The sequence below is a fragment of the Lycorma delicatula genome, chromosome 13, assembly GCF_047948215.1.
Source record: "Lycorma delicatula isolate Av1 chromosome 13, ASM4794821v1, whole genome shotgun sequence".
In the NCBI taxonomy this organism is placed as follows: Eukaryota; Metazoa; Arthropoda; class Insecta; order Hemiptera; family Fulgoridae; genus Lycorma; species Lycorma delicatula.
Genome location: NC_134467.1, coordinates 1,471,195 through 1,491,663, shown reverse-complemented (window position 1 = coordinate 1,491,663; position 20,469 = coordinate 1,471,195). Strand labels below are relative to the sequence as shown.

The 20,469-nt window shown below is 33.2% G+C and overlaps 1 protein-coding gene across 6 annotated transcripts in view; it reads left to right on the top strand.

Moving 5' to 3' along the window:
* LOC142334151 (DNA damage-binding protein 2-like) overlaps nt 1-20,469 on the top strand; it is a 90,104-nt gene that overhangs the window by 25,475 nt on the left and 44,160 nt on the right. For all 6 annotated transcript variants that reach the window (XM_075381922.1, XM_075381923.1, XM_075381918.1 and 3 more), the window contains exons 4-5: nt 6,978-7,123; nt 14,272-14,427. In XM_075381922.1, the coding sequence (XP_075238037.1) occupies nt 6,978-7,123; nt 14,272-14,427 (302 nt within the window). The remainder of the gene's footprint in view (nt 1-6,977; nt 7,124-14,271; nt 14,428-20,469) is intronic.

Sequence of the window (20,469 nt, the reverse complement as noted above, 5' to 3'; positions counted from 1 at the left end):
ACAATAGAACTTCTTCCAACAAGAAAAACCTGGCAGATCACTGGTCACAACATATGGATGCTGCAACAAAACAACATCCAATTCTCTATGTAATGCAATCTCCAAACTCAACCTGAGCAATGTAAGCACCTTGTGCATTTAACTGACCAAATCCAATCATTTAATGAAATAGAATTATAGTAAAAATTGAGAGCTCTCTGATAACACCCACAATCTTTACTGTTCACATAGTGCTTATGATCCTTCCGAAGACGTCTGCAATTAACACAAGTTGGACCCTCTGACTTATCTTCTTCATCAACACAATGAGCACAAACTTACAGAATTTACAGAACTTAGCCCTGTGCCCAAACATGAATCACCTAAAACAGCGTCATCTAAATACTCCTTGACCTTACATGAAGAGAAGTCTTCAAACCTGTCCTCCGCAGTGAAGCTGTCGAATAGTTTAGAACTAACCTCAGAAATCCCATGGTCGCGCTCCGCCTCACGCCTACCCGATTTAAATAATCGACACTCAAGACTTGAATGTAGCCTCGTCCATCTGAGTATGTGCTCCCTAATGAGAGTCATTAATTCTTTCTCAGACAGCCTTCAATCTGTGTCATAGATGACCGCTTTAGGATGTCTCTTGCCTTTAGGCAAGACTTTCATGTTGGACTTTCCGACTGTATAGGAGTCGGAGATTACCCGCAGAATTTCTTTGTCGTCAGCAATGACGACAAAGAAACAAACAATGGGTTTGAGTTCCCTGATTTTAGGTAGAATCTTAGCTCCCACATTTGCCTTAGTACTTCATGGTTTTTCCAAACATTGAATCAAGAAGTACTTCTCTTCAAAAGCTCGCACTAACGGGACTGAACCTCCAATCCTCCCATTAACTTTAGAAAACTTCTCAATCATTAATTAATTTTTACTCTTTCCGGCCTGTGAAGAACCTGAAGCACTTGCTCACGACTTCTCATCCCCAGAAGCGGATGAAGAGTTGTTGAGTCTAACCTCAATCGTCTTCGTAATCTCCTCGCAAGGTTTAGCCCGCTTGTATCCTTTTTTCCTTCTGTTTCAGATATTTCTGAAATCATAAACAACAAAAACCGTATCCTAAACAGTGGTAATTAATTAATACAAAATAAACAAAAACAATGTTTGTTAAAAACTATAAACGTTATCACAAAAACAATTGGCCAATAACAAACATACACTGATGACATTGACCAACAGCAAGCTACGTACAAATAAAGATGGTCGCTATCAACAACAGCTGTTAAAAAAGAAAATAACAGCTAACTTATAATAAATTAATGTCAGAAACTGAAGTGATAATACAAACAAACAAATATACAACAAAACACAGTAGAAATGTAGAAATATTGGTTTCACCCCCGAGTGTGCAGTTCAGAGGGAATTTAAACTACTAGCCCGACAGGCTATCTGCGCAAATTAATATCATATAAGATTAATAAAATATTCCAGAAGCCCTAAAACAAGTACAAAACCATAAACCAAATCATAGTGAACACAATCAACTAACAAACTATACAACAAACGGTAAAGTTACACCAAATAGATATCTAAATAGCGGAGCCTACACACAAACTCAACCTTTCCTACTCGTGCACGACATGGAACAGACAAGCGCGATAAAATGTGTTCGACTTCAAAAATCTTTCGTTGAGACTTATTCTATGATACAGTAAACATTCGGTGATGAAGCCGCATCTTGTACTACAACATACTCATGATGGAAGTGGTTTAAAGACTGTAGAGAGTCCCGTTGAATGACAAACGAAGCGGGAGGCCGTCAGCAGCTGTTCACAATGAAAATGTTGCAAAAGTGTACATGCTCCTGCTCGAACTTCATCTTAACTCTTCGCGCCATATGATTAGAAGAGTTCATCAAACATTGGTAAAGATGCGGTACGTACAATTCTAACAGAAAAAATAACCGCCAAAAGTTGTGCTCTCGTTTCATTTCAGACTTGACCGAAGAACAAAAACAGGTGCGTCTTTCTTGCGCTCAAGACTTCATTGAAACTGCTGATAGCGACCCAAATTTTTTGCAAACCAATGTAACTGGGGATGAAAACTGGTGCTTCATGAATGACCCACAAACTAAGCGTCAATCCGCTGCTTGGTTGAGTCCTGGAGAACAAGGACCAGCCAAATTCAGGCAGCAAAAATCAACAGTGAAAACGATGTTGATTATCTTCTTCGACTCAAAGAGCCTAATTCATCATGCATTTGATCCAACTGGTCAAACCATGAATTCTAAATTCTACTTGGAAGTAATGAAACGCCTGATGCGTCGTATTCGTCGAAAACGGCCAGAGAACTCGTTGCATTCAGTATCCAGGGAGTTGAACTCTCTTGCACGACAATATCCCAGCACACATGGAAACAGTTTTAACAGTTATTACATCGCAAATCAAATCACCATCTTATCCCACCCAACTTGGCTCCAGCAGACAACTTTCTGTTACTGAAACTCAAGTTGAAGATGAAAGGCTGCTTTTTCAACAACATTCTGGCCATTTGAAGGGCTTGCACTGAGCAGTTGAAGGTGATCCCACAAAGTGATTTCTCCAGAGCGTTCGACAGGTTCTACTGATTCTGCAACGATTGTGTAACTAGAGAAGGGTTCTATGTAGAGAGCTGATGTGAGTAATATAAACCACATTTTCTACATCCACAACCTGCTCCACATCCTTTTTTACACGTACAAAAAAGCATTTTTAGTAAATTTTCTGGAGTTGGTGCCTGAGTCATAGTAATAGGTTTTAAGGTGTCATTTTCTAATATAAATCATAATTGAACTTGAATATATACCCTTTTTAAATTCTCAAAAGCTGCATTAGATGTAGGAGGTAAAGATGATAGCTGAACACTACTTTTTTTAGTAGTTGCTTTGGTGAAACATACTATATTGTAACAAGCCTAAATTTTTAATTTTTTTTGGTGCGTTGTATTTCCAGCTTGATAGATAGAACTAAAACTTGCATGCATGGACATTTGTGAAAATTTTAGCAACATCATGTAAATCCTTTCTATTTTCAAATGATGTGGCAAATTTATTTTTACCTGTATTGAAAAAACAAGAATTTGTATCGCAGCCAGTCAATGCGTGTAAAAAAAGAATGTGTTTTCTACATGTAGGAAATGTTTTTTCTAAAGATTTTGATAAAAACACTTTCTCACTGATTTTTCCCTTTAGTGGTTTTTGAAAATAAATTTTGCAGTCTTCAGGACTTTGAGCAATAAGTAAAACTATCAATATCTTTAGACACCACAGTATTTTGTAATTCTAGATTAATTTCCGTTTCTACTATTAATAAATCAGCTTCTGCTTGGCATGAAAAAATGTTATTTTCAGATAATTTCTTTCATATCAGATCAATTAATCTGGCTTTATTGTTGTTATTGGCGAGGAACTTACGTGACTAATTTTTAAGTGCATGTCTTCATCAAAAATAATATCAGCTGATGCATTTTTCATAAAGCACCGATTTCTTTCAGCTGATTTTGCGTACTGTTTTTTGTAGCCATCAAATACTATATAAACATTTTGACTGTAGTTATTTTTTATATATGCTTCCAACACATTTATTTTTTATATATGCTGATCACATATGCTTCCAAACTTTTAATATTTTAATTTGCATTAATTTTAACAATAGTCTGATAAAATATATCGACAGCACTTATGTATTGATTAATGCTAATGTACTGATTAATTTTTTATAATAAGTATTTAATAAATTTAATCTGATATTTTCATTGGTTTTCAATTATTACTACTTAGAAATTATACCGATAACATTAGTATTAATTTAAATTTTAAAAGAGTGTTTATGTGCTTATTTGAAATACCTGATTATATTTTGCTGTCAGTTTTTCATTTGCCTGAGTAGTTTCCTTTTCAGATAATGTATTCGTATATGTACTTGCAGTGGCAATTGTTGAATTAACTTTCGTTAGTACTTCCTGTCTAGGTAATATTAGAATATTAGTGTGCTGGAAAAGCATAAGAAGGAGATGGACCTTGAGGTTAAAGAAAACATATTTCGACTTCATATGTCCATTCATTTGTAGATAATACACAAGCCAACCACCAAGCACCATTATAAATGCATGTGACAAAACCTTTCATATCAGAAATTTCAGGAAAACGATTTCTGTTTCATGCAAAACTTTATGTTGTTGATATTCTTCATTTACAGAAATAATTTTTGTTTTAAGATATCCTTTCCTAACTAGTAAAAAGCATACAACCTTTGAGTACCTGGGATCACCACTGCTTTTGTTAAATGAGGTGCTAAATACTTTTCTTCTTTCTGAAATTCTTCATTTGAAATGAATATGAAATTCATATTTTTAATATTTGACAGAGCTCAATCAAAGCTGAAAACTGTTGACTGTTTTTATTTGATCTTGGTATGGGCATTGTAAACATGCTTTTGATGCTAATCTTTAAGAGTAACACCAAGACCGTCGCATGCACTCTTACCATGTCATGTGGCAAAGAAGTGCCATTCCACTTTGGCACTAAAGTCATCCATATGATATGTTAAATTCACAAAATTTTTACGATTTTTATATTGTGCTGCTAAGCCATCTGAGAAGTAAATTAGGTTATTCACAATAACTGATATTGTGTCGTGTAAGGCAGTCAGACATAATTAAATTATCATTTAAAATGTCTGCAAATTCGTGGCTTTCAAAATAAATAGTGAAAAGATGAATTGTGGCCTGTTGATTGTTTCTGTGAAACCCTTGACTTCATCTTGTAGCACAAATGAGTAATTTTCAGCAAAGTCACATAATGTGATAAAGATTCCAGTTTCAATTACACTTTTGAAATTTTTTAAGAAGTTTGACTGCTGAGAAGCAGTGAATGAATGGCAAATGAGAATTGATAATTTTTCAATAAACGTCTCAATAAAATCTTCTGTGTCTCTATTGTTTCTAAACTTGAATGATCAGTTGATATCTATTGCTTAAAAGTTATTTTGTCCACAACTTTTCTACAAATATTGACTCTAAAATTGTCAGAATTTGGATAATTCTTACACTCACGAAGATAACAAATTTCTTGAATTGGATTACAAATAATTTGTGCCACACAGTGTTTATAAGTGAATGATTGCACTCTTTTGTTAAATAATTTAATTTGCATCCTTCAAACATTAATTTCACATTCTGATTGATAACGCACATACTCTATGAGTTCCACTGCCACATGCTAAAATACAATTTTTAGGATGTAAAGCAGCAAAGGTAGAAAACCCAATTTTAATACCTATATGAGTTTCTTTAAACTGTTGATGTATCTCTTTTAGATAAGTCAGTACTAGTGTTTTTTGAACTTGAATGTTGCCACAAGTTGATTTGATTATGACAGTCTTTTTTGCCTGGTGTACCACCAGACTGTACCAAAATTTCACTGTCAGGAATTTAAACTCCGAGATGAAGTCTCAGAGTTTACTTGCTACATTGAATATTTTTTCTCTCATTGTTGACTCAGTTTTTGCAATCTTTTTGGCAGGACATGATTTCTCTTGCAATCTTTTAGATTTTACAGGAGATTCCCCAACACTCACTAGACTCTCATTGAGACTGTCTAATACATAATTCATTTCATCATAAAGGGCTTACCATCATCTGCTTCTTCTTCTTCTGAAGCTTTATTACTAATTGAGGCAAGTTTTTTCTGACAGTTATCACAAATATTCCAATCGCTTTCTAAAATTGGATTTTTTCTGTCATCCACGGTAACACTTTTTAAAAATTATTTGTAGCATTATTATGATTTACTTCTTGAAGTGGATTACAACATATATTATTGTAAATTGTTACCATACTTCAAAAGATACCTTACTTTAAAAAAGACTATAAGTAACTACACCAACACTTAGCAATCAGTAAATGAACACTTGAGTTCATTTCATGATACATCTTGACTTCAGGGCAGGCATATTTATACAGTGCTCATGCTTTCTTACATCATGTTATTCCATAAATAAATCAAATACTTTAGGCCATATTTAATATTATTTATGCTAAAACAATGGCCACATAGTACGACTAAACTGGTGATGTAAGTTTCAATCCATTTTGTCCTTCAGTTTGTATTAATTACACTGAGTCATCGCATTACATCATCATTGGTCATTTGATTGAGTTGAGTTATACTATTTCTTATTACCAGACAAAACAAATGAGCAACATATTACCTTATTACTTTTAGTTTCATTTTGCAAAAAATTTTATTTGATTTTGCAAGTTCAGCCAACAAAAATTTAAGTATTTACCACCTCAAAACCCCACAAAAAAAATTTTTTTGTTAAAAACATTGATACACAATTTATTTTTTTCCACTTGATCCCAAAGCAAAACCAGTCTCAAATTTGCACAGCTATTTTATTATATAATGATGAATAAAATTTATTTTTAATTGAAAAATTGACCTGTTTTTTCTGAAATTCAAGGTCAAAGGCAGTGTGACCTTGAAATAAAAATATGTAGACATAAGCTTGTGTATCATATGAAAGTTCATCAAATAAGCTTTAAAATAAGTCCAAGTTTATCATTCTATGTTAACAAAGTTAAATTGACCTAACATTATAGCCGCAAATCAAAATGTGCCATTTTCAGAAAGAAATTTGAAGGACTCTAAAAACAATACGATTAATGATAGAGATCTGAATTTCAATATTTTATCATAACTATCAACAGTTAATACCAAATTTCATGAAAATGCCAGTCGGTTGGGTTGTGAATGACTACCTTGTTGATTTGACACGGAATGAATATCCAACTTTTGACTTTAAAGAGACTTTATTCTGAGAATGTTGTAGTGAATTATTAATTTGAGAATGTTGTAGAGAGATGTTATTAGAGATACAGTTTTATTAATTTCAAAACATCTTTTTATTTATATTCATAGCGATGCTTATTTTTTAATTTAATTTTTTTTTCAGATTGGTAAAGGATTTGCCATATATGCATTAAAATTTGATCCACAAATTAATGAAAATATTTATTCAGCTTGTTGGGATGGTTCAGTTACACTTAAAAATGTTGAGAATGGTCTGTCATCAGTTATTCTCTCAAAAACATTTGATAAGTAAGTTTATATTTAATATAGCAGTCAGTTAATAGTATAAGCATTACAATTTTATACAATGGTTTGACTGAAGTTTTTCTATTGATGGTAATACTTTTACTCAAGTAAAAGTATTTACGTCTTGTGCAAGTATTTATAGTGAGGTGCCCTTACTCCCCTCAATTTCTCTTATGGGCTTTACAGGTCCTAGGTAATGATAAAAAAGGTAAAATTTACCTTAACATTGGTGTGATACCAGATGCATAGGATCAGTACAGTTGGACTCGGTTGGCCGTGCACAAGGCAGACATTTGCACAACTCAAAACACTACTAAGTAACAGATAGTTTTATTAATGAAGATGGCATTAGAAGAGGAAAAATCTTACAAGAAATGGTTGTTCTGTAACACACCAATGGGAATGCCAGACCACAGGCGCTTGTAATGTATGAAAATTGTGAACATTAAAAACATTTTGAATTAAGCCATTTTAAAGTAAAGAAAAAAAATTATTTGAAAGTAGATTTCCCTTCTAAGGTGAAAAAGAAGAGAAAAGAAATAGGAAAATGTTTATTTTGTTCACAAAATTATATATATATATACATATTTTTTGAGGATAAATTCTGTTAAATATCCTAATGTAGAAATATTATCAGACAACTGTGACTCATCTGATCCGAATAAATCTGAAATTACCAAAAAAAAATCTTTATTTTTCTTCTACCATTTTTAATGTAGTGTTTTTTTAGCTTGTTCAAAGAAACTGACAAATTTTCATGAATTTTCAAATTCTTACACACTATGTTCATAGAAAATTTTTCCCCATGAACTTTGTGTCTTAAACAAGTCTTGGTTAAGAATTATTTTATCTTAAACAAGCTACTTTACCTACCATGATTTTGTTGTACTTGATTCAAATTATTGAGTTTTACATGAATCTTCCAAAATTTTGAATTTTTTAACAGAAATAAACTTGTAACAACTCAAAAGAAACTTAAATTAATTTCTAGACTACATAAGCACTTTGGGCATTTAGTTGACCGAACCTAACCATCTAAGGAATTAAGGTACAGCGCAACGACCCTTACATAACAGCCACATTCCTTACTAACAACTGGGTGATCATGATTCTTGTGCAACCTCTTACAGTTATCACAGGTCGGAGCCTTGGACCTATGCGAGCAATTGTCACATTTGTGGCCCTCAATGCAACAGTGGGCACACACCAAGGCTGACTAACAAAATTTAGCCCTGTGACCATATCTGCAGCACTTTAAACATCTTTGGACATCCATGTACTCTTTTAGTCGGCAGAACCCTAAATCGATAAATAGTCCACCTGCAGATGTAAATTTTTGAAAGAGACCAGACTCTTCAAAGACTCCGTGATATTTCTGGGTATCACACCTACCCGTTTTAAAGACCAACCTGCAGTCCCGCCGGAAGGCGGCTTCATCCAAATCAGTGTTCTGCTTCCTAATGAGAGACAAGACATCTTCATCGGTAAGGTTACGGTCAATATCATAGACTATAATACAGGGCTTATGCGTTCTCTTCAGGTCTATTTTCACATTCAGTCGTTAACCTTCATGGAATCTCTAATTGCCTGAATGGTCTCTGTATCATCCGCTACCACAACTAATCCCTTGCCGGTCTCTTTAATGTTCCTGATTTTAAGACCTCTCTAGTCACCCTGAAGGGCAACTTAGAGGTCTTTCTTCAGCTGACTGCTGGACACAGTCGAGCCCTCTGCCCATTAACAAATGCAACCTCAGGTTTCTTAGTGGACTGGCTAGTTTCATGTCTACCCCTGTCCACCTCAGCAGTTGCATCGGGACTGAGGCTGGTTTCTGAGCTACAGTTATATCTTTATGCCTTGAGGCAAGATTTTCGAAACCCTCGATGAGAGCTGTAAAAGCTGCTCAGAAGAATTTGAGACGAGGCAATAATCTCTTCGTGGTAGCTGCACTAGTGCATTTGGGGTTTGCTAGATAGGAAGACAAGCCATCTAATTCTGCCAAAACATCATGGGCCAATGGGACAGAGCTGCCAGGCCTGCCCCCGACTTGCAAAAACTCTTCAGTGAGTGGGTTCATACCCTCCCAGGTGGTCATCCCTATATCTACTTCTGAACCATCATTTTCAGAACCAGTGTTCGAGGAGGTCGAAGGAAAAACCTCCGGCCCCCCTCCTCTGGCTAGTCTTTTTACCTACCTCCCTAACATCAGTCATGGTCGGAGATAACGTGACCTAAAAGTATATGAACAAACTGCTTGCTGTATTCCATCTATCCAGATATATTGGGCACAAGCCCACAAGTATGACGATTACCTGCAGCAAGCCACGGGCAGCTAGAGACCTTCTGTATTCTCCTGCCATTCTTTGCACCTCTTCGCCGCTACTGGATCAAATGTGTGAAATCAAAGATCAACACACAATTACAGATTATGGCCGCCCCCACTCTAAAAGAGCGCGAGCAGAACTAAGGGTATATGCCCCTTTGCTCGTAACAGGGACTTGCGACCAAAAGTCATTGCTACTCTTTTCACCACGATGAGGCGGGTGCTCAAACAAATCATGTGCCAAATTCTCTGAATCCCTGTGAAAAGGGTATGAATTGTCTTATCAATAAGGGCACAAAATCATTGTAACAGTTTTCAGACACCAACATTGTGAAACTGGGGAAGGTACACACTCGACCACCAGCTCAAATATAGCACTGAAAATGACTTTAAACAATGCAGATCTTTGCTCGTCCAAAGAGACCAGAGATTGGTGCTCACTGTGAGCACCATTCATCTCATGATATACATCCAGCCAATACAAGAGTTCATTTCGTACTTTAATCAGCAAGTCTGCAGTAATTGATGCGACAGCTGCTCTCTCTCTCAAATTGAATCTCATTCACATTGAAATACTTTGTTAGGATTTTCTGATAATCACATATGCACATTATGAGTAAATGCAAACTATAATATGTAGGCTTTAGAGCTTGTAACAGTTGTAAACGATATGGACACAGTTTTAAGCATTCCCTTAAAACCCTCCCAACAGACATCGACACGAATTACTAATTCGTGGCTAGCCTTCATAACAGATTTCCTAGGACTACGCACAAAATACACTCTTACACATTCAACATTGTCTTTGGACACACATGATTATCCTGTACTCTTCCATTATTTGCTCATAGGGCTAAGTTCTATGAACATCCTGCAGTTTGCACTCATTTTGGTAATGGACACATGCATGAGGCGTGTCCAAAGAAGTCGGAGGGTCTGACTTGTGTTAATTCCTGACATCTTCAGAAGGACCATAAGCACTCTATGAACAATAAAGATTGTGGGTGTTATCAGAGAGCTCTCAATACGTACTATAACTTTTTTTTGTTAAATGATTAGATTTGGTGAGTTAAATGCACAGGGATGCTTACGTTGCTCAGATTGAGTTAGGAGAGATTGCATTACATAGAGGATTGGATGTTGTTTTGTTGCAGTAGCCATATATTGAGTTGGGTGATCTGCCAGGTTTTTCTCATTTGAAGAGGTTCTACTGTGGTTCTGAAAGCATGTCCACTGTTTTGTGGAGAAGGGAACTTGATTGTGTTTTTATTCAATAGCTCTCAAATAATCATCATGTCTTTGTCCATGTGGATGTTCAGAACTTGTATATTGCTAGTTCATATTTCTAGTATATAGATCCTGCTGATCATCATCTTGAGGTCTGGGATAAAATCCTAAAATTCTTTGGCACTGGTCCAGTCCTTATAGATGCGAATATACGTACATATCTTGATGTCGATTCCAGTTATTGATAAGGTTTTTGTAAAGGTTCTGTATGTGAGTATGAATGAGAGGGTAATCTTGCAAAGATTATTGATGGAGAATCAGTACATGTTTTGTCTCAGTAAAGGTACTGAGGACGCCATACTTTGTGTAATGAGTGTGTTAACAACCAGTGAGATGGAATATGTCCTGGGGATTTTCCTGGACATTATTAATTTACATTTGCCTTCTGCTGTTTTCCAACTCCAAAAAAGAGAATGTACTGTAAGTGAATTGCAAGTTATGCAAAGTTATTTCAGTCATCAGGATGTGCTGCTCCATGCCATGAGGTTGGCAAGACGCTGTCCAAGGGATGTCCCAACGGTAACGTGTTGGGTCCTTTATTGTGGGTGGTGGAGTTTGATGCTCTCCTGCAGCTGAGGTTGCCCAGTAGGTGATGCATTCTGGCTTATGCTGCCGTAGGCTCCTGCTGGACAAAAGATGCTCAGGGAGGGAGGTTGAACTTCGACCCACTCAATCTTGCAGGATGCTTGAACTTGGGGTCATCTACACAAGATGAAATTTAGCCCAAAAAAGACCACAATGATGCTCCTCAAAGGCTGTTTGGCAGCGAGTCTGTGTTTTGATGGCAGGCTAACATATAAAGTATATTCAGGTTCAAAAGTACCTCAGGGTATTTGTTAGTGAGAATCTGCATTTTTAGAAGCACCTTCAGTAGATCACAAAAAGACCTGTAGTGCCTTCTTTGGTATTCAATGTGAAGTCAGTCCTGATTAGGGATCTTATTTTAAGACCATGAGCATTCTGTATAAAGGTGTGTGCGAAGATATTATATTATATGCAGTGCCTGTTTGGGTGGATAGGCTAAAATATAAAAGCTATCAGAATATATTAAAGGCTCAAGCCCAATATTGTTAAAAGTAATGGATGATTACTCGACTATTTCACAGAAGGCAATGTTGCTGAGTGCAGGTGTGAAACCGATAGACTTGATTGTGTCTGAGAAGCAGCAGCAGTATGTTGCTAAGAAGTCCGGTGAGTTAACTTCAGATAAAGTTCAAGAAATTGAACATGGCAATGCCTTGTGGCAGGCCAGATGGGATGAGACAGAGAGTGGGCGTTATACACATGATCTCTTTCCAAATGTTTTTGGTTTGCGGGACACTTCTTGGGTACACCCTAATAAATATGCAATGCAATTTCTTTTTAGCCATGGTGCTTTTAGTGACAGACTGCAGAAATTCAGCTTGGTAGATTCTGGGATGTGCTTTCAGTGTGGACAATTGGATGACACTTACCATGTTCTTTATGAATATTTGAAGTACAAGTTAATGCAAATGGAGATCATCTGTCCGCTTAACCTTATCAGGTTGACATTGGATCTCCATGCAAACTGGAGGAGCCAGGCTGAATGGGCAATAGTGGAGAGTTTTATAGTGTACATAGCAAAAGAAAGGATCACTGAGGGGATCTAGTCCTGTTTGGATTTCTCTTGAATTATGTTTTTATTGATGTTTTATTTAAACAATTTTTTTTTTGTTTTGTTTTGCTTCAGTAATACTGTTCCACGTAATATTTTTATGTTTCACGTTGTGTGTTGAACTCACTTTTACCTTCTATGGGTAGATAGTTCAGTTCCTTTGTTTAGTTAAGTCCTTTTAGTCTTATTTAAGATTTGGTAAGATGTTTTGTTTTGAGTTCATTAAATAGTAGTACACCAACGGGAATGTCACTCGTGGCATTCACATTGGTGGCACCCTGGCCGAGGCAAACTGAAATATGTCAAAAGCCAAGGTTTCAAAAGTGACCTCTGGTAAAGCTCATAAGGGCTTGGAACTGAGGGGGTGGTGGAGGTTGTTTTCCCCTATGGGGGGGTCAGGATGTACTCTTCCCTTTACAAATAAAGTCTGTGGTTTCAAATTGTTGATACCATCTACAAATGTTATTGTCACTTGGGGATCACAACAGAACTTCAAACAGAAAACACGTTGAACAGTAATTGCAGATTCACACTTTGCAAACTGTAAAGCTCAAAACGCTTTCTGGTGGGGGGTTGCCATCTTTGCTACTAGTGCTTTTAAGCGCAAGGTACAAGAAACTATTTATGAGCTTGCACACAACTAAAACTGTTTGAGTGGTTTTGTAATTACATGTATAATTAATTAATCAGTGTACATGAAACTTGAGAAATATTACATTGCCTTAAAACCCTGATATTCATTTTGAAATACTCTGTATGTATATGTATATATATATATGTGTGTGTTTTGTGTATATATGTGTGTATGTATGTTTGTACAGAGTATTTCTAAATTAGTTACACAAAAGTTACTTTTAATAATTAAAAGAGTAAATAACTTACAGAATTGATGCATCACTGAATACAGTATATCTTCATGTTTCTTTCCCGCCTAACACCATTAGTTCCCGACATTCTCACTAAGTTGCATGCACAAATGAGTAATTTCATCAATCATCATGGAGTTGATATGCAGAGCGTGCTGTGTTGTTTATGTTTTCTAAATCAGCTACTACTATTTGGAGACAATTCATGACAAATATCACAAGCAACCACCTCAAAGGGTTACATTAAAGATGTAAGATTGTTTGTACCTCTGGCTCTAGAAAATATGGCACCAGATAACAGAAGTAGTTGCCACCATAGATAAAGGCATTCTTCATAGGATTTGGCAGGAAATTGATTACAGATGGGACATCTGCCATGTTAAAAAAGGTGATAATAATATTGAACTTGTAAATGAAATTTGAAGATATACTATATTCAGTGATGGATCAAACATTTCTGTAAGCTGATTATGTTTTTCATTATTAAAGGTTACTAACTAATTTAGAAATACCATATATATATATAGAGAAGACAGTAGAAGTTTGGAATGAATATAGGTATTTCTAAGAAATAAGTAATGTACAAGATTGACTTTCAAACTTTATAGAAGTTCATGTAATTTTGTAACAGTATATTTGTAGTTACTCTAAATATATCCCAGAATAATGAGTTCTGTAATTTATCATTGAACATAATCTCTTATAATTATATGGATTGCTGTTTCTAATTTTATTTATTCAACAATGTTAGTGGGTCCTGTATAAACAATTACAACTTTTTACTTAGTTCATTTTATCATGAAATTGTTTTTCCATAATTATTTGGGAAAATAATTTAGATTTATAAAAACTGAATTTAAAAATATTGGGTAAAGGAATGAAGGAATATTGAATTAGCAAAATTGTCATAATGATAGTCTTTTTAGTATTAAATCGGTATAGTATAGTGTTAATCATAAATTATTTATACTATTCTTTTTCTGCGAGTTGAGTTTATGTTTCATTTGTTCTGTTATAACTTTAATAATTCTTTTTACAGTCAATGGTTTACTTCGATAGATGTATCAAAAGATGGTGATTTTTTAATATCTGGTTGTACAGCTGGTCGTTTGCATATGGTTGATAGAAATGGAAAAATTTTATTTAACAATATAATACATACTCAAAGGATATTGTCTGTCCAGTTATGTCCGAGGTAATTTAGTTAAACATATTTTAAATAAGTAGTATTTAAAAAAAAGGCACTATTTTTTTTTTTTTTTTTTTTTTTTTTTTGTAATAGCACTTTATCAAACAAGTGTTAAGATCAGCATCTGTATGGGAAAAACCTCATTTAAAGTTGTTTTGAATTATGTATTATTACATATGAACGTAGATCTTTGCACTTGCATTGATGTCTTGAGAAATAAGCTGTTTCAAGACTAGATTTCAATGTATCCCATTTTCTTTCAAGAACTATTGAAAAAAATATGACTGTGAAAGGTCTGGTGTGTGAACTTCTTGACTTTAATCGATTATAAAGTTTCTCATTCTTGTCAAAAACAAATGTTCTTTTCAGTAAATTCACTGATGTTCACAGGACTTGCAAACAGCTATTATCTAATTAAAAACAATGCCATTCTCATGTGCTCTGTTAGAAAAAAAATTTATCTCGTTATATATAAGACCTACAGTAATTATCCCTTCAAAAAATACTAACTTGATTAGTCAGTGTCTCGATAATGTCCACCACTTCTGGATTTTCACCTGACTGTTTTAAAAATATGATTACTTAAGCCCTCATTAAGAGCTTTTCAATGATATATCATAAGTGATATGTATTTTCATCGGTTCCAGAGTTATAGCCCAATAAAATTTTAATTAATGAAATATTTGGATATTACAAGGGAAAGGCACATCAGTTTGAATATGACTTCATTTCCTTTTTATTTCTTTAATTTAAATATGTTGATTTATAAATAATTGTGATTGTAAAAAAATTTTACAATAGATAATAATTCAATAATAACAAAAAAGAGTATGAAAAAAAAATAAAAAAATATATGTAGTTTAGTAGGCATACAAGGAAGTCGTGTGGTGTCCACATTAGATTTTTTTACTAATTATAGTAAAGAATCTATTCAAGTTAATTGGGAGTATTAAGTTGGTTTGGATACCAGAAATGTCAATGAGGGTACTATATTAAGAACTATGGAGATATTTATAAATTACTCTTAATTACACAAGATAATTTTTTTAAAACACAGAATTCTCTCCCTTCTGCAAAAAGATGACTAGATTTTTATAAATATCCTAAAAATATTAACTCACCGGGTTGGTCTAATGGTGAACTCATCATCGCAAATCAACTGATTTTGAAGTCAAGGTTCAAATCGTAGTAAAGGCAGTTACTTTTATACAGATTTGGATGCTAGATCATAGATAAGGATGTATTTTGGTGGTTGGGTTTCAATTAACCTCACATCTCAGGAATGGTCAACCTGAGACTTCAAAAATACACTTCATTTACATTCATACATATCATCCTCATTCATCCTCTGAAGTAATACCTTACGGTGTTTCTGGAGGCTAAACGGAGAAAAGTAATAGCCTGAAAATATTGTGTTTATTGGGATTGCTACGTTGGCAATTATTACAATTTGCCTCTCAATATATAGTTTTTTTTTTTTAATTTTATTCTGGGTATGAATTTAAACAATTAAAAAATAGAATAAAAATAAATAAAACTAATAAATTAAGAGTACACAAAAATCAAAATACTACTGTACCACACAATAAAGCACTATTAGGTAGCAAGTTATAATCTGACTTAATCTTAGGTAGCATTATATAATCTGACTTTCTGTAGTCACATGTTGTTATATCATTTATAAGTGTATAGTAGTTCTTAATATTAGGATATGAGTCTTGTTATGAAATTTTACTTAGCTGTTAGTAAGCAGGTTTTGTATATTGAATTTTACTTAATTATGCAGGTGCTTAGATTGTAAATACAGCACTACTTTCTGTGTTCATTATTATACTAGTGTAGTACTTATATTTTAATATTACACGCTTTTCTGTAGTGAACAATGCCAGAATCTTAAAAGAAGCAACATGTTTTAAACTTTAAAGAAAAGGTAAACTTTTTGATTGATAAGTTACTAAAAGTGACTCAGAGAAATACTGCTGCCCAGTTAAAAATATACCAACCTTTATTATATAAAATTTAAAAACATGGATGTTAAACAATTACAAAAAGAGCCAACTTACAAAGGAAAAAGAAAAAAATGGAATGGAATTGTTTAAGAAAACTTCCTGATGTTTTGTATATTATAACAATATCATGAATTCATGTGCAGAAAATACGATTGCAAATTAGAGAGGCGGGTTTGTTAGAGAAGGTGTAATTATAGAAGAATGCTTGACAAAAAAATTTAGATGTGATAAAATATAGGTACAGATTCTGGATGGTAGTTAGCAGCTGAACTCTCTGAGGAAGACATTTGTGAAGCAACCACCTCTATATCTAAAGCAACTTAAGGAGCAGGTAAAGACAATGAAATGAAATGTTTGTGAGAAAATTTTACAGGTAGTAACAAATAAAGTACCACAAGCTTTACAAATTCTTTATAAACAGATTCTTTGGCGGTAGTTTGAGAGAAAGCTGAACATTTTTGTAAGGATTAAGAATAAAAGAGTTTTATTAATGATTTCTTGACAATAAAAAGCAGAATTGACTAGAAGGTTTTTTTTTAAATTAGTTAATATAAGAAAAAAAGCTGACAACACAGTTGTAGGATTTTACCGTCATGCAGATTTTTTTCTGATGCACGGCTTACACACACAACTTAATTTAAAATATTTATCATTTTATTTAAATATAATTTTTTTGTTTAATTAATTCAATGATTCTAACTAAAGCGTGCATTTATTTTTATTCATTCGCACAGGTGTTGTGGTACTAGCGGCCCCTTTAAATATTATTCATTTATTTAATTCCACTACTCACCTGTGATGTCGCAACATTGCAGACAACTACAGCAGTAGTTTAGCCGCTAAGTGGGATGTGGGTTGTGTAAGGGGGGTGACTGGGTTAAGACCTCACTTTGATGCTGACACATTTGTGGATTCAATGAGATGCTAATAGAAAAAACTGCAACAAAAAAGACCCGCTGTACTAACTTCTACAATGTTTCAAATTTATTACTATTTTTTGGAGTGGGGATGCAGTTTAGCAGAAAAAGTTTTACACAAAAGATTTTTTTTTATAATTGTTCGCAAATATATATTTTTTTTTAAATCCAACGAAAATCACCCCTTGTACTGCCTTCTATAACGCTTCAAATTAAAACCATTATTAATTTTTAAATGTAGCATGGAAATGTACATTTTGAAAAGTGTGCGTGGGGGGATGAAATGTAGCAAAATTGTAGAACTAAAATGCAGCAAGGTCGTTCTGCACCAGTAAACATATCCATTTTTAACAACACTGGTGACAGCCAAATTCGGTACTAATAAATTACAAGAGTGAAAACTTCATGTATTTTGCTATGAAATAAGACCTCAACCGAATCTGTAAGTTATCTCAATAAATATCTTTATGCTTTTAAAGTTGTGAAGTCCTTTTTGAATCCCAGTAAATCATTAGATTTATGATATAGTTCATATTTTTTTGGGCTGTATTATTATTATTATTATAAATAATAATATTAAAAAAGTTTGATAAATGTTTTTTTTAGATTGTCTTATAAATCTGTAACCATAAATATAATATTTATGTAATGCAATGCAATACAATACAATACATAGTCACTTAATTCAGAAAAATGTAACTTTACTATTATATAAAAAATTAAATGTTATGATTATGATAAAGTACATAGGTAAAACAAGTAAACAATTATAACAAAAAGATTATTGAACTTTTATTTAAATTCAGAAATAAAATATCTGAGCAATATAAATGAGATGATCTCTAAAATGGCAAATATTTAAAAAATATTTGAAAGTGGTAAAATGTAAAGTAGTGAGGTTTGGTACACTTCTAGTAATTAATACTAATTGTGCAATTTCACGATCAGTATGTCAATTTGTAGGATGTTTAATAATGAAAATTGTGTGCTTATATAAAGATATCTGAATTAACTGATAATGAACCTGTTGGTTCAATAGTGTATTGAAAAAAGGAAGTTTTCAAATGATAAGATCATGTTACTTAATACATATATGTTCAAAAGTAAAAAAATAAAAAAAAGGAAAGAATTTCAGAACATGTTCTACAAGTGAAAATAAAGAACAAAGTTTGTATAAACATGGCTCTGGAAACGTTTTGTTTTTTATTTTTAACTAGGAAATATTTGACCCATTTTTCTGCTTCAAGGATAGAATAAAGCCCCACTGAAATTGTTGGAACTTCATGATGGAAAATCATATTTTGTCTTGTTAGTAGTTGATTGTCTTTCAAAAGAACTGGTTATTTTCCAACAAATTTAAGTGCACATTTCTCAAGCCATGTAGAAGTATCCATTTGAAGACAATCTGCAAAAAAAAAGATGGTCCATTAATTTGCTCATCAATAATATCACACCAAACATCAACATGAAATTTGTGTTCGGAAAACACTATTCCGTTCTGTTGGTCATGTGGATTTTCAGAACTCCAATGATGATTATTTCACCAATTATTATCCCTTGAAAAAATTGCCTCTTTAGTAAATAAAATAGATTTTACTTTGTGAAATATTTCCATTACAGTAGCTGTAAACAAAAATTATTCTGCATATTCGTCACTGGAAAACTGAAAACGCGCACTGTAATTTTGCTTTTAAGTCATACAAACTATTCAAATCCAGTAAATAAATTTTAGTTGTTGATCAGATATCAATACAGCTGTCTTACTGAATAAAAATTTCTCTATTTATTTTTTCAAAACTATTAAATAATGAATAATTATATAGTATTATTTTTAATATTGCTGAATGAATTTTAAATAATGCTATTAAACTATCATCTTATTCTTTTTTTATTTATTTTTTTTTTAGATGTGCATATCTAAATATTATCTACAATATCTACAAGTAAATTTTGCTTTGATTTAAACTTTTAATACAGTATTTTATGCTGTATTGCAGACTCTTTGTTTTTAATAAAAATAAAGTTTTGTTACCTCATCTTTATATTCAGTTGACATTACTTGCATAGTTTTCTCAGAATTATCTTTTCTATAAATCTTGTAACAAAGTTTTTATTTGTTTACTGATAATTTAACCAGATTATAAATCAAACCTAAAAAATTGTGTTTTGCAACAAAATATTTTTATGTTTTAAAATAATTTCACAAAAATTGCTAGCGTCAAGAGTCTGGGGCCTGTTTTATTTTTAGTTACAAAGTTTATATTAAACCATCAAATTACTCTTTAAGATTAATTTCCAGGAGTTTATGTATGGCTTCATTTTACAGGGTTAAATGTTTCGCAAACCATAACTGGAAATGAAACGATTCCAAATCCTTGCTTATATGAAACTTTTTTCTTTATTTTCACTTGTAGAGCATGTTCTGAGATTCTTTTCATTTCTTTATGAAACACTGTGTGTGTGTGTGTATTATGTACCAGGTGGCTGAAAAATAACTTATACCCTCTAACATTTTATAATTGAGATAACTGGATGCATTCTTCCTTATACCAAAGGGCTACTTCAGTAAACGTATATTTCACTCTTATTTTTGGATGGCAGGAGGCAACTCAAAAATTTCAAGTAGGACCAATGGTCAGTTGATATATCATTTTAAAGAGTCCATTGAGGTGAGAAAAATGATACAATTTCTGATCACCCAGTCCAAAATGGTGGCCAACAATGTGTTTGTTTCAGATAGCTAGAACTACGTTGTATGCCCCCTTTAATTTCTTTGTTATTTGAGGTATGATTTTCTTTTTCGAAATCTTTTGCAATAAGAGAGGCTAACTCAGTAAGCCCCAATTTAGAGTATTTGACCTTCAGGGATGGTGGGGGGCAGTGGCAGCTCAAAAATTTTAAATGAGACATTTGGTCATGTGATAAAGGTCATTGCAAGGCAAGAAAAATGGAATCAATAAATTAAATTCTTGACTTTTGAAGCCAATATAGTGATTACAAAATATCATTATGTTAATTAAAAATTGAAAAAAATGAATTATTAAAATGTTTCAAATACTTCTTTAACCTTACAGTCTTAAATTTAAAATCATTAAATAAAAATCGATTTACTCATTTTTTCA